Consider the following 15493-nt stretch of genomic DNA (forward strand, 5'->3'; position numbering starts at 1 on the left):
CAAGATTATTTTATTAGTAAAATTATTTTACTAATTTTTCAATTGAAAAATTAATTTTAAATATTTATCATTTGGAACTTCTTACATGTGAGAGACATGAGCAGTATCGGTAGGTATATTGTGTGGTAAGCAATACTCATACATGAAGTACACTGAGCTTTTAATTGCTCTTTTAAAATTGTCATTAAGAAACACTTGACTAGTGTCACTGCATTTTTTGAATCTGGCATTTGGAGTTTGTTTTTAATTGTGACTCTGCTGTTAATTACCTAAATGAAGAACTAAATCTTATGTATTCATTTTTGATTTGGGGGGCTTATGTAATGGTTTTTCCCAGGGGAAATCAAGATGCCATCCCACATAAACAGTCAAATATTTTTAAACTCAGTGGGTTGAAAGTGAAAAGAGAGAAGAGAGGCAACAGGGACATCCAAAAATGGAAACCCACAGGTCTGCCTGGGCATACCCCTGGCAAATACCACAAGTGGGTCTTTTGGGACTTCACTTGTCCTACATTAATATAATCATTCCAGGAGGTTCTCTGTTCAGAGAAGGAGGAAATTACATTTTGATTCATCTGGAATAGAAGAATGAATTTGATATCAAAAATCCCCTTTGTGGTTTCTCATTCTTTTTCACACTTCATCTAAGTATGCAAATAATACTTGTGTATACTTTGGAATTATGGGCTTCCTGGGGCTCATAATATTAAGAAAAGCTAAAATATTTTTTGTTTCTTAAAACATAATGATTTATTAAAAATGGAAGGGGCAACTCTCAGAGTGGGTTTAACAGTATAATCTCTAGAAAATTTAAACCATAAATTAGACATTGAAATCATTTTAAAGCTCAGTGGACTTTAGCACTAATACAACATGCCTCATCCACTTAACTATTTTCTTTTGTGCCTTTCTGGCAAACAGCAAAAGCAATAAATGAAGAAAAGAAAAGTTTATTTGCCAAAGGGCAGTGATAGTGCGTTATTCATTTCACACCAGCTGCCCTCTTAGGTGGGCCCCCTCACCATGTGAGAAGTTAGTTTAGTTCTAGCAGTACTCACAATTCATGAAATTATAATTGAGTCTCAGTTTTTAGTCCCATTTAGATTACTAGTTTTTGCTAGGCCAGGTGTAAGTGATAATATTATTGCAGTACTAAGTCGCAGTTGATGAATCGTTTTTCATCTTTCAGCAAAAATGGTGATTTTTGATATGCCTTGGATCATGAATGGTAAGTATATTACTTATACTTTCCTAACACAAAACATCTCATTGCTTTTTATCTTTGCTAATTTAGCCATATTTCTGTGCTTTTTCTTAAAAATGTTTATATTATACTTGGTGTATATTCTTGAGCGGCTGGGGCTAGAACACGCAAAGGCTGTTTCTAAGCCAACTGGGCTAACCTTCTACCTCCAGGCTTTGGGGATACTCATTAGTCTTCTTTAAAAACAGCTTTAAAATGTTCAACTATTCAGGTAAAACCATAGCCAGAGGTCTCAGTTTGTCACCCACAGATGGGGTATGCCACAGAATGTAGACCTTGGCTAGGATTTCTCGTGGACTTCAGGTGTTGAAGAAAATGGGACAAATCTAAAATTTAATCCAAATCTCTGTAGTCACATAATCCTTATGACAGTCATGATATATTTTTCGATAAAAAATATTTTTAAGCCATTAAAAAACCTTCTCTACCAACTTTAATGTCCTTATAAATTTAATGTTATTTTCAGAACATGCACTTTCATTTGTGTTTGCAGTCATTTGCTGCAAAGTGTCTACATAGAAAGCAGTAGAGAAAACCAATGAAATCAAAACTTGGTTCTTTGAAAAGTTTGGCAAAATTGATGAAACTTTAGCTAAACTATGAAGAATAAAGAAAGACTCAGGAGTTCCCGTCGCGGCGCAGTGGTTAACGAATCCGACTAGGAACCATGAGGTTGTGGCTTCAGTCCCTGCCCTTGCTCAGTGGGTTGAGGATCTGGCGTTGCCATGAGCTGTGGTGTAGGTTGCAGACTTGGCTCAGATACCGCGTTGCTGTGGTTCTGGCGTAGGCCAGTGGCTACAGCTCCGATTCTACCCCTAGCCTGGGAACCTCCATATGCTGTGGGAGTGGCCCAAAGAAATAGCAAAAAAAAAAGACAGACTCAAATGATGAAAATCAGAAATGAATGAGGATTTACCACTGCTGACTTTAGGGAAATTTAAAGAACTAAGGAAATACTGAAAAAATTATATGCCAAGAAATTAGATAAGCTAGATGAAACGGGCAAATTCCTAGAAAGACACAAACTAGCAAAATGGACTCAGGAATCTGAATAGAAGTATAACAAAAGAAATTGAATTAGTTATCAAAAAACTTCACACATGAAAAGCCGAGACCCAAAATGGCCTCACTGGTAAATTCTACTAAACATAAAGAAGAATCAACAACAATGCCTCTCAAACTCTTCCAAAAAACAGAGGACGAGGAGTTCCTATCATGGCACAGTGGAAACTAATATGATTAGGAATCATGAGGTTGTAGGTTCAATCCCTGACCTCACTCAGCAGGTTAAGGATCCGGTGTTGCCATGAGCTGTGGTGTAGGTCACAGATGCAGTTGGGATCCCACATTGATGTGACTGTGGTGTAGGCTACAGCTCCAATTGGATCCCTAGCCTGGGAACCTCCATATGCCATGGGTGTGGCCCTAAAAAGACAAAAGACAAAAAATAAAAATAAAAACAAAAAATAGAAAAAGAGAGAACACTTGCCAACTCATTTTATGAGGCAAGTATATCCCTAAAAACAAACATCACAGGAAGAATTATAAACCAATACCCCTTATGATTATCTATGGATCAGCCCTCAATAAAGTACTAACAAACTGAACCTAGGAGTATAAAAAAGGATTATATGCTATGACCAAGTGGGATTTTATCTCAGGAATGCAAAGTTGGTTCAGCATATGAAAAGCAACCAGTTATGCAACATATTAATAGCCTAAAGGAAAAAAATAAAAGTCCTAATAGACACAAAAAGCATTTGATGAAATCCATTACACTCTTATGGTAAAAGTACCCAAGAAGGTGCAGGAGTTCCCTTGGTGGCTCAGCAGTTAACGGACCCGACTAGGATCTATGAGGATGTGGGTTCAATCCCTGACCTTGCTCAGTGGGTTAAGGATCTGGCATTTCTGTGAGCTGTGGTATAGGCCACAGACGCAGTTTGGATCTGGCGTGGCTGTGGTATAGGCTGGCAGCTGTAGCTCCAATGGGACCTCTAGCCTGGGAACCTCCATGTGCTGTGGGTATGGCCCTAAAAAGCAAAAAAAAAAAAAAAATGTAGTTCCCATCATGGTGCAGCAGAAATGAATCCACCTAGGATCCATGAGGACATGGGTTCAGTCCCTGGCCTCGCTCAGAGGATTAAGGATCTGGTGTTGCCATGAGCTGTGTTGTAGGTTGCAGACATGGCTCGGATCTGGAATGGCTATGGCTGTGGCTGGCATCTGTAGCTCCAATTGGACCCCTAGCCTGGGAACCTCCAAATACTGCAGGTGCAGCCCTAAAAAGCGAAAGAAAGAGAAAGGAAGGAAGGAAGAAAAGGTTCAAAGAGTTAGAAGAACTGCAAAGTTAGAGGGACCACAGTAGTTCACACAAGACTACCTTTACTTCTGACACCAACCATAAGTTTAAGGGGTTTCTAAACCACCCTCAAGTTTACTAGACTCACAGAAGTCACCAAAAGCTATTGTACTCATAGTTACGGTTTATTACAGGAAAAGGATTCAGATTAAAATCAGCCAAGGGGAAAAAAACATGGCAGAATCCAAGGAAATACCAGATACGGAACATGTTGTTTTCCCACCATCTATAAGTGACAATGCTCATGGAGTATTGCCAACCAGGGAAGCTCACCCAAGCCTTGGCATTCAGAGTTTTTATCAGGGCTCCATTACATAGGTCTGACTGGTTTATCACATGGTCATCTCAGTCTCCAGTCTCTCCAGAGGTCTCCAGATAACTGTGTGACCCACAGCCCCCACCCTAAATCTGTATTGTTCGCAGGTGACTCAAAGCCTCTACACAAACAAAGACTCCAACAGGCATGAAGCTTACTTCCAGAAGCTGAGGGCAAAGGCCAGACCTTTCTTAGGGTAAAGTTAATTATTTACAGAAGAGAATTTCCTCAGCTCAGTAAAGAGCATCTGTGTAGAACCTATGTCTGTGAAAAACCACAGCTAACATCATACTCAGCAGAGAAAGAATGAATGCTTTCCCCCCTAAGTTCAGGAGCAAGATGAGGTTATCAGCTCTTAACACTATTTTGCCAGGGTACTTATCAAGAAAAAGAAAAGTCATCCAGATTGGAAAAGAAGTCCTGTAGGTGACATAATCTATGCGGAAAATTTTAAATACATAGACATACACAAAAAGCTATTAGAACTAATAAACAAGTTCAGCAAGGTAGCAGGATACAAAACCCATACACAGAAGAAACTATATTTCTATACTGGTAATGAATAATGCAAACATGATTTTTTTTTTTTTTTTTTTGTCTTTTAGGGCTGAGCCCACAGCATACGGAAGTTCCCAGGCCAGGGGTCAAATCAGAGCTGCATCTGACAGCCTACGCCACAGGCACAGCAACGCAGGATCCCAGCCACGTCTGTGACGTACATCACAGCTCATGGCAACTCCAGAGCCCCAGCCCACTGAGCAGGGCCAGGGATCAATCCCACATCCTCGTAGATCCTAGTCAGGCTCATTAACCACTGAGCCACAATGGGAACTCCCAAAAATTAAATTTAAAAAACAATTGCATTCATAATAGCACTACAAATAATAAAATACTTAGGAATAAAAGTAATAAAAGAAGTTGAAGACTGTACACTGAAAACTACAAAACGCCATTGAAGGAAATGCAAGACCTAGGCAAATATGCGTCTCTTGTAATATTGCCAAGATGGCAGTGCTTTCCCAGTTGATGTGGGACAGATTCAATGCAGTCCCCATCAAAATCCCAACTACCTCCCCCCCCCCCTTTTTTTTTGGTCTTTTTGCCATTCCTTGGGCTGTTCCCAGGACATATGGAGGTTCCCAGGCTAGGGGTCAAATCGGAGCTGTAGCCGCCGGCCTCCGCCAGAGCCACAGCAACGCAGGATCCAAGCCTCATCTGCAACCTACACCACAGCTCACAGCAACGCCGGATCCTTCACCCGCGGAGCGAGGCCAGGGATCGAACCTGCAACCTCATGGTTCCTAGTTGGATTCGTTAACCACTGAGCCACGACAGGAACTCCCCATCCCCCCCCTTTTTTTAATAGAAGTTGATAAGCTTGTCCCTAAATTCATATGGAAATGCAAGACTCAATAGTAAAAATAATCTTGAATACGTACAGTGAAAATGAAGACTGCACACCTCTTGATTTTAAAACTCTTTAAAGCCATAGTAATCAAGATGTGGTGTAGACATAAGAATAGATGTATAGATCACTAAAATAGAATTGAGAGTCCAGAAGTAAACCCTCATATGAATGATTAATTGATTTGTTGACAGTGGTACCAAGGCCATTTAAGTGGAGAAAAATGAGTCTTTTTAATAAATGGTACTGGGACAACTGAATATCCACATTTGAAAGATTGAAGTTGGACCTTTACCTCCCATCATACACAAAGGTTAACCCAAAATGGATCAGTTACAACTATATAACTTTTAGAAAAAACCATAGGTAAATGTTTTGACATTGGAGTAGGCACTGATTTCTTAAGAGTTAAAATTATAAAACTATTAGAAAAAACCATGGGGGTAAATGTTTTGACCTTTGAGTAGGCACTGGTTTCTGAGATGTGACACCAAAAAACTCGAGCAACAAAAGAAAAATATAAGATGTATTGTACTTCATTAAAATTTAAAATTTTTGTGTTTCAAGGGCTACCATCAGGAAGGTAAGAAACAACTCTCAGAATGGAAGAAAATATTTACAAATCAGACATTTGATGACAGACTTAGGTCTAGAATATATAAATAGCTTTTATAATACAACAAGATGACAAATGGTGCAATTAAAAAGGGCAAAAGACTTTAATAGACATTTTTATTTTTATTTTTATTTTTTTTTATTTTGGTCTTTTTAGGACTGCACCTGCAGCATATAGAGATTCCCAGGCTAGGGGTCGAGTTGGAGCTGTAGCTGCCAGCCTATGCCACAGCCTCAGCAATGCCAGATCCAAGCCGTGTCTGCAACCTACACCACAGCTCACGGCAGCACTGGATCCTTAACCCACTGAACGAGGCCAGGGATCGAACCTGCGTCCTCATGGATGCTAGTCAGATTTGTTTCTGCTGAGCCACAATGCGAATATATATATTCTTTTTCTCACATTATCCTCCATCGTGCCCCATCACAAGTGACTGCATATGTTTCTCTGTGCTATACAGCACGATCTCATTGCTTATCCACTCCAAATGCAATTGTTTGCATTTATTAACCCCAGGCTCCATCCCACTCTCTCCCTCTCCCCCTTGGCAACCACAAGTCTGTTCTCCAAGTCCATGAGTTTCTTTTCTGTGGAAAGGTACATTTGTACCGAATATTAGATTCCAGATATAAATGGTATCATACGGTATTTGGCTTTCTCTTTCTTACTTACCTCACTTAGTATGAGAGTCTCTAGTTCCATCCATGTTGCTCTAAATGGCATTCATTATTTTGTTCTTTTTCATGGCTGAGTAGTATTCCATTGTGTATATATACAACATCTTAATCCATTCATCCATGTCTTGGCTATTGTGAATAGTGCTGCAGTTAACATACAGTTGCATGTGTCTTTTTCAAGAAGTTTTGTCCAGATATATTCCCAAGAGTGGGATTGCTGGGTCATATGGTAGCTCTATATTTAGTTTTCTGAGGTACCTCCATACTGTTTCTCATAGTGGTTGTACCAATTTACATTCCCACCAACAGTGTAGGAGAGTTCCCTTTTCTCCATACCCTCTCCAGCATTTGTTACTTGTTGACTTTTTATTGATGGCCATTCTGACTGGTATGAGCTGGTACCTCATAGTAGTTTTGATTTGCATTTCTCTAATAATTAGTGATGCTGAGCATTGTTTCAAGTGTTTGTTGCCCATGTGTACATCTTTGGAGAAATTTTTCCAAAGAAGATGTACACATGGGCAACAAACACATAAAAGATGAGCAACACCATTAGTTATTAGAGAAACCAAGTCAAAACCAAATGAGTACTACTTCATACCTACGAGGATGGCTGTAATCAAAAAGACAGACTAGGAGTTCCCTTCTGGCACAGCAGGTTAAGGATCTGGCATTGTCACTGTAGCAGCTCAGGTTACTGCTGTTGCATAGGTTTGATCCCTGGCCTAGAAACTTCCACATGACACAGGCATGGCCAAAAAAAAAAGACAGACTAAAGTAATAGGTGTTGGTAAGGATATAGAGAAATTGGAACCCTCATACGTTGCTGGTAAGAATGCAAAATGGTGCAGCTCCTGTGGAAAAACTGGCAATTCCTCAAAAAAATCAGAGAACTACCATAAGACTCGGCCAATTCCACTCCTTGGTATATCCCCAAGAGAATTCAAAGCATATGTCTACACAAAGACTTGTACACAGATATTCATAGCAGCATTATTCATAATAGAAGTGGAAGCAGTCCAAAGTTCATCAGTTGATGGAATAGATAAATGTATATCCATAAAATGGAAAATTATTCAGCCATAAAAAGGAATTATTGATAACATGCTCCATCAGGGATGAACCTTAAAATCATGCTGAGTGAACAAAGCCAGTAAGAAAAGAAAAAAAACATATTGAATGATTCCATTTAGACAGAATGGCCTAAGGCAAATCCATAAAGACAGAAACTAGATTAGTGGTTGCTTAGGGAATGAGAGAGGGAGGATGAGGAGAGCTTGCCAGTGGGTACAGATTTCTTTTTGGTGAGATGAAAATGTTCTAAAATCAGATAGTGGTGGCGAGTTAGGTGCACAACTCTGTGATCATACTAAATAAAACCCGTTGATGTGTACACTTTAAAGGGGTTGATTTTATGGTATGTAAATTTTATCTCAATAAAGCTGTCATAAAAAATCAGATTTAGCACCATTAAATTCAAGTAGCATAGCTTCAGACATGTCAACTCAGACTTTTTAATTGAAAATTAATGAAACTGTAAATGTTATGTAAAAAAAGCTAAGCATAATTAGCCAAAGTAAAAATGCAGTTTTCTGAACTACCATTTAATGTTTATCATGTTTTATTTCCTGACTTATCATCAGAGCTCTTGCAGATTTAATGCAGGATTTCTCTTTAAAATGTGCTTAGGAGTTCCCTTCGTGGCTCAGCGGTTAACGAACCCGACTAGGATCTATGAGGACGCGGGTTCGATCCCTGGCCTCCCTCAGTGGGTTGGGGATCCAGTGTTGCCGTGAGCTGTGGTTTAGGTAGCAGACGTGTTTCAGATCTTGTGTTGCTGTGGTTGTGGTGTAGGCCAGCAGCTGCAGCTCTGATTCAACCCCTAGCCTGGGAACTTCCATATGGCCCAAGTGTGGTCCTCAAAAGAAAAAAAAATGTGCTTAAAGTGTCATAGTGAAAACAGGGTTTAAAAAATGAGGTATTAATCAGAATGGCGTGACAGAACAAGATTGTAATGAGTAAACGACTGTGTTTGATAACAGTTGGTTCTTACGGGTTCCATAAGTTGCTCACAGTTCCAAGCTTCAGGGCTTGAAAGACAGACACGGAAGTCTAGGGTTAGGAGGAAAGTCTGGGCCTGGCTTACACATCTAATGAGGAGGGCTGCTACTTTTTCTTCCTGACTTCCCCTTTGAGAAGGTTTTTCAGATCAGGCGGTTTGTCCAAAGCGGAAGCCAAGTGAGCTTCCCATACTATCGTGCAGTTAGTGGATCACATGCTGTTTGATTCATTGTCTGGAAATCTTAGGAGTTGGGATCACTGGTGGATTGGGCAAAGGCCAAGCAAGCCCTGATAAGTTGGTTAATGAACATCAGGGTAATTTAATCTTCCTCAGTCATCCTGGAACATTTGAAAACCATAAGGGACAATCAAAGTGTAAACGTCTACAGGGAATAGAGCATATGGATTAAGCATCATGCCATGGAAAAATACATATATATTAACAGATTTTAGCACAAACCTAATTTCAGAGGACCTGGGTTAGCACATACAGGAAGTAAATTGAAAAAGAGAATGAAAGGAATTTAATGAAGTGACTGTTTTTTTCTTTAGCTGCTTTCAAAATTGTGAAATCCTGGCTTGGTCCAGAAGCAGTGAGTTTGTTGAAGTTTACAACGAAAAATGATGTCCAAGACTATGTCAGTGTAGAATACCTGCCTCCCCACATGGGCGGAAGTGTAAGTACAATACTGAAAACCTGTTTCTAAAATAAGACTGGGGGAGTGCCCGTCGTGGCTCAGCGGTAATGAACCTGACTAGGATCCATGAGGTCGCTCAGGGGGTTAAGGATCCGGTGTTGCCATGAGCTGTGATGTAGGTCACAGACACAACTCAGATCCTGCGTTGCTGTGGCTGTGGTGGAGGCCGGCGGCTGTGGCTCCAATTGGACCCCTAGTCTGGGAACCTCTATGTGCCACAGGTGCGGCCCTAAAAAGACAAAATAAGACTGGGTTATGGCACATGAGGCTGCATTCTTTCCTCAAGGAAAAAGGAAAAGCAGTAACATCCTAAGAAAAATCATTGATAACCCTAAAATAACAAGCATTGTTACAGACATTTTTAAGTTTTTATTTTTGAATAGGTCATGTCTTGGCATGGTTCTAAACTGAATGGTGTTCAGAAGCAAGTACTGAGTAAAAAGTCTTTCTACTGCTATGCCAACCACTCTGTCCTCCCCCCCCAGTTTTATTTATTTTTATTTCCTGGGATCTGTATTGCCTGTGTAAGCAGCTGTAGTAAATATGTAATATGTATATAAGCAGCTATAGTGTGTGTGTGTATATATATATATATATATATTCTTTCTCCCTCCCATCTCTTTTAAACAAGTAATGCATTTATATACTGTTGTGTATCCTGATTTTTTTCTTCATATCATGTCTTAGAGATCATTCTAAATCAATATGTGATAAGCTGTCTGAGTCTTATTTAGGGCTGCATAGTATGCCAGTGTCTAGAGATAAAGCATAAGTTGTTTAATGAATATACGTAGGTTATTTCCTTTTGATGTGTCTTTAGTTTTGCTTCCATTTGTTTACTGGTATACAGTCTTTAATTTAAAAGATAATATATGCTGGAGTTCCCATCGTGGTGCAGTGGTTAACGAATCCAACTAGGAACCATGAGGTTGCAGGTTCGATCCCTGCCCTTGCTCAGTGGGTTAAGGATCCGGCGTTGCCGTGAGCTGTGGTGAAGGTTGCAGACACGGCTCAGATCCCGTGTTGCTGTGGCTCTGACGTAGGGCAGTGGCTACAGCTCCAATTCAACCCCTAGCCTGGGAACCTCCATGTGCCACCGGAGCAGGCCTAGAAAAGGCAAAAAGACAAAAAAATAAATAAAATAAAATAATATAAAATAATAAAATAAAAGATAACATATGCTATCAGTAACTCACTACTTACAAACAAGAGACCAGGAGTAGGTAGATATGAGTTAAATTTTACCACTCTATAACAATGAAAAATTTAGATAATGACTTTGTTTTTTAAGTTTTATTGACATAGATTTACAATGTTGTGATAATGTCTGCTGTACAACAAAGGGATTCAGTTATACATATACACATATCCATTCTTTTCCAGATGTTTTTCCCCGTATAGTTTATCAGAATATCGGGTAGAGTTCCCTGTGCTCTACAGCAGATCTCCATTGACCATCCATTGCATATCCATTAGTGTGCATGTGCCAAGCCCAAACCCCCAGTCTTTCCCTCCCCCTCACCTGTCCCCTTTGTTAACCATAAGTTTGGTTTTGAAGACTCTGAGTCTGTTTGTGTTTTGTAAATAAGTTCATTTTTTTTTCTTTTGTCTTTTTGCCATTTCTTGGGCTGTTCCCACGGCATATGGAGATTCCCAGGCTAGGGGTCGAATCAGAGCTGTAGCTGCTGGCCTACGCCAGAGCCACAGCAACGCGGGATCCGAGCCGCGTCTGCACGGCAACGCCGGATCCTTAACCCACTGAGCAAGGGCAGGGATCAAACCTGCAACCTCATGGTTCCTAGTCAGATTCGTTAACCACTGTGCCACGATGGGAACTCCCAAATAAGTTCATTTTTGTCATTTTTTTAGATTCCACATATAAGTGATCTCAAATGATGTTTGTCTTTCTCTGACTTCAGTATGATAATTTCTAGGTCCCTTCATGTTGCTGCAAATGGCATTATTTTGTCCTTTTTTTTATGCCTGAGTATACAAACAAGATACTGTGGTATATGTGCCACATTATCTTTATCCATTTATCTGTCAATGGACATTTTAGTTATTTCCATGTCTTGGCTATTGTGAATAGTGCTGCAGTGAACTTTGGGGTGAATGTATCTTCAGATGATGGTTTTCTGTAAATAGATGCACGGGAGTGGAATTGCTAGATCATATTGTAATTCTATTTTTAGCTTTTCGAGGAACCTCCATACTGTTTTCCGTAGTGGTTATACCAATGTACATTCCCACCACCATTGTAGGGCATTCCCTTTTCTCCACACCCTCTCCAGCATTTGTTGTTTGTAGATTTTTTTGATGGTGACCATTCTGACTGGTGCGAGGCAATCCCTCATTGTTGTTTTGATTTGCATTTCTGTAATAGTGACTTTAAGCATCCTTTGATGTGTTTTTTGGCCGTCTGTCTGTCTTTAAAGAAATATCTATTTAAATATTCTGCCAATTTTTTACTTGGGTTATTTGATTTTTATGATAATGAGCTACATGAGTTATTTGGATATTTTGGCCATTAATCCCTTGTCATTCCCTTCATTTGCAAGTATTTTCTTCCAGTTTGTGGGTTTTTTTTCATTTTGTTTATGATTTCCCTTGCTGTGCAAAAGCATTTACGTTTAATTAGGTCCCATTTGTTTATTTTTGTTTTTTATTTGCATTATTCTAGGAGGCAGACCAGAAAAGATATTGTGGCAATTTATGTCAGAGTGTGTTCTTCCTATGTTTTCCTCTAAGAGTTTTATAGTATCTGGCCTTATGTTTAGGTCTTTAATCCATTTTGAGTTTATTTTTGTGTATGGTGTTAGAGAGTATTCACATTTTCATTCTTTTACATGTAGCTATCCAGTTTTCCCAGCACCACTTCTTGAAGAGACTGTCTTTTCTTCGTTATATATTCTTGCCTCCTTTGTTATAGGTTAGTTGACCATAGGTGCATGGTTAATTTCTGGGCTTACTATCCTGTTAACATTGATCTAGATTTCTGTTTTTTGTGCCAGTACCATATTGTTTTGATGGCTATATCTTTGTAGTATAGTCTGAAGTCAGGGAGCCTGATTGCTCCAGCTCCATTTTTCCTTCTGAGGATTGCTTTGGCTATCCGGAGTCTTTTGTGTTTTTCAGGTAAATTTTAGAAATTTTTTGTCCCAGTTCTTTGAAAAATGCCAAGATAGTGGCTTGTTTGTAAGCTGTGAAACCTGTGGATTTTGTATGCTTTGGGTTAACTTGATTGGTAATATTTCAGTTACTTGATTTCTACATTCTACTTGATACTGGCGAAATTGTATTCAGCTAGACCCACAGAACTAGTAAAATGCAAAGTTTTGGTATGTCCTTTTTTTTTTTCTTTCATTAGAAAATACTTGAACCAACATTTTTGATTTGAAGTTTGTTACTTTCCTCTTTTGAGTCTTTATATTTCACATTGTAACCTAGAAAAACATAGTATGGTTCATTTCAACCACTACCCTTAGTTAAAATAGCAGTTTGATTAATTTGTCATCTTTAATAATTTGCCAATAGAACTGTTATATTTTACAATTAATAGCATGTAGTAAAAATTATTTTTAGGGGTGGAAAAAGTTATGTCCCTACTCTGTTGTTAGAGGTATATTCCCTCATGATTGTAGTTAAAATAGTAGTAGGACTACTATTCTTTTTCTTTTTTCTTTTTTTATTATTTTGTATTATTACTCAATAAATTTATCACATCTGTAGTTGTATAATGATCATAACAATCCATTTTCACAGGATTTCCATCCCACAGCCCAAGCACATCCCCCCACCCCCCAAACTGTCTCCTCCGGAGACCATAAGTTTTTCAATGTCTGTGAGTCACCATCTGTTCTGCAAAGAAGTTCAGTCTGTACTTTTTTAGATTCCACAAGTCAGTGAAAGCATTTGAGGTTGGTGTCTCATTGTATGACTGACCTCACTTAGCATGATCATTTCTAGGTCCATCCATGTTGTTAAAAATGTCGGTATTTCATTCCTTTTAATGGCCGAGTAATATTCCATTGTATGTATGTACCACATCTTCTTGATCCACTCCTCTCTTGATGGACATTTAGGTTGTTTCCATGTCTTGGCTATTGCAAATCGTGCTGCAGTGAACATCAGAGTACATGTGTCTTTGCGAGTTGTGGTTTTCTCTGGGTAGATGCCCAGGAGTGGGATTGCTGGGTCACATGGTAGTTCTATGTTTAGTTTTCAGAGGAATCTCCATACTGTTTTCCACAAGAGTTGCACCAATATAATCCCACCAACAGTGTACTAGGGTTCCTTTTTCTCCACACCCTCTCCAGCACTTGTTGTTTGTAGACTTTTTGATGATGGCCATTCTGGCTGGTGTAAGGTGGTACCTCATTGTGGTTTTGATTTGCATTTCTCTAATAATGAGTGATGTTGAACATCTTTTCATATGTTTTTTGGCCATCCATATGTCTTCTCTGGAGAACTGTCTGTTTAGATCTTCTGCCCATTTTTGGATGGTTTTTTTTTTTTTTTTAGATATTGAGCTGCAGAAGTTGTTTATAAATTTTGGAGATTAATCCCTTGTCAGTCGATTCACTTGCAAAGATTTTCTCCCATTCTGTGGGTTGTCTTTTTGTGTTGTTTAGGGGTTCCTTTGCTGTGCAGAAACTTTTCAGTTTGCTTAGGTCCCATTTGTTTATTTTTGTTTTTACTGTCAGTACTCTAAGAGGTGGATCTGAGAAGATGTTGCTGTCGTTTATGTCAGAGAGTGTTTGGCCTGTGTTTTCCTCTAAGAGGTTTATAGTGTCTGGTCTTATATCTAGGTCTTTCATCCATTTGGAGTTTATTTTTGTGTGTGGTGTTAGGGAGTGTTCTCATTTCATTCTTTTCCATGTGGCTGTCCAGTTTTCCCAGCACCACTTATTGAACAAGCTGTAGGACTACTATTCTTTAACATACATTTTTCCCCAAAAGGTAATACAAGCAACATGATTTTTTTTAAAGCAGATAATACCAAAGACTTAAAAGTAGAATGCTTCAATGAAAAGTACATCTCCTTCCGCAGATCACTGCCCACAGACTCCCTATAGGCAGTCACTGTTTTCTAAGTTTTCTCTTCTTCTAGGGATATTCCATCTATTGTTTTTTTTTTTTTTTTTTCATCATGGTCACATACCATATAGTATATTCTATTGTGGCTTTTTGCATATAATTAATTTTTTTGGTCTTACCATATTGATTGATAGGGAGCTGCCTGATTCTTTAAACCATTGCAGAATATTCCATTATGTGGACCTAACAGTCTATTATTTAATGCTTTCTCTTTTGAAGGACCATTAGTTGTTTTCTAATCTTTTGCCATTACTAACATCGCTACAGTGAATATCCTGATACCTAACTCTTGGTAGCTGGGTGCAGCAGTATCTGTAGAAGATAAACTCCTAGAATGAAAACCATTAGTTCAATGGGTATATTTAGTTTAAATTTTGCTAGATGTTACCAAATTGCCCTCTAAAGAGATTGTGCCACTTTACCAATCATGTGTGAGGATGCTTGAGTCATCCTTGCCAACACCACATATTCTCATTTTTTAAACACTTTTCCAGTCTCAGGTGAAATATATCATGGTATTACGTTGGATTTCTTTTATTGTAAGTGATGTAGAACATCGTTTTTATGATTTAAAAGGCAGTCCATTCTTTTCAGTCAACTCTGTCATTCCTTTATTATTTGTTTTGTTGGGTTATTACATTGTTGATTTGTGTATATTAATAAAAACTGTTTCTGTTATATGTGGTATGTATTTTCCCAGTTATGACTTAAAAAATTCTTTTCTGTCAGGATCCTTTCAAGTATAGCTATCCACCACTAGTAGATGATGACTTCCAGACACCCTTGTGTGAAAATGGACCCATTGCCAGCGAGGATGAAGCTTCGAGTAAAGAAGATCTAGAAAGTGATGGCAAAGAATCCTTAGAAACAGTTTCTAATGAGGAACAAGCAGCTTTTCTTAAAAAGGTAATTTGAATGATAAAATGAAATTGAGACAAACGCTTTGACCCAGCCCCAGGGCTACCACTAGATGCGCTATGTGATTTTGGGTGATT

At 38.8% G+C, this 15493-nt stretch overlaps 1 protein-coding gene across 3 annotated transcripts in view; it reads left to right on the forward strand.

Moving 5' to 3' along the window:
* The window catches only part of MOSPD2 (motile sperm domain containing 2), a 64763-nt gene that overhangs the window by 30278 nt on the left and 18992 nt on the right, over window positions 1-15493 (forward strand). For all 3 annotated transcript variants that reach the window (XM_047764563.1, XM_047764564.1, XM_047764565.1), the window contains exons 7-9: window positions 1192-1230; window positions 9256-9380; window positions 15228-15404. In XM_047764563.1, coding sequence (XP_047620519.1) covers window positions 1192-1230; window positions 9256-9380; window positions 15228-15404 — 341 coding nt within the window. The remainder of the gene's footprint in view (window positions 1-1191; window positions 1231-9255; window positions 9381-15227; window positions 15405-15493) is intronic.

This window comes from Phacochoerus africanus, chromosome X (assembly GCF_016906955.1).
Source record: "Phacochoerus africanus isolate WHEZ1 chromosome X, ROS_Pafr_v1, whole genome shotgun sequence".
Lineage (NCBI taxonomy): Eukaryota > Metazoa > Chordata > Mammalia > Artiodactyla > Suidae > Phacochoerus > Phacochoerus africanus.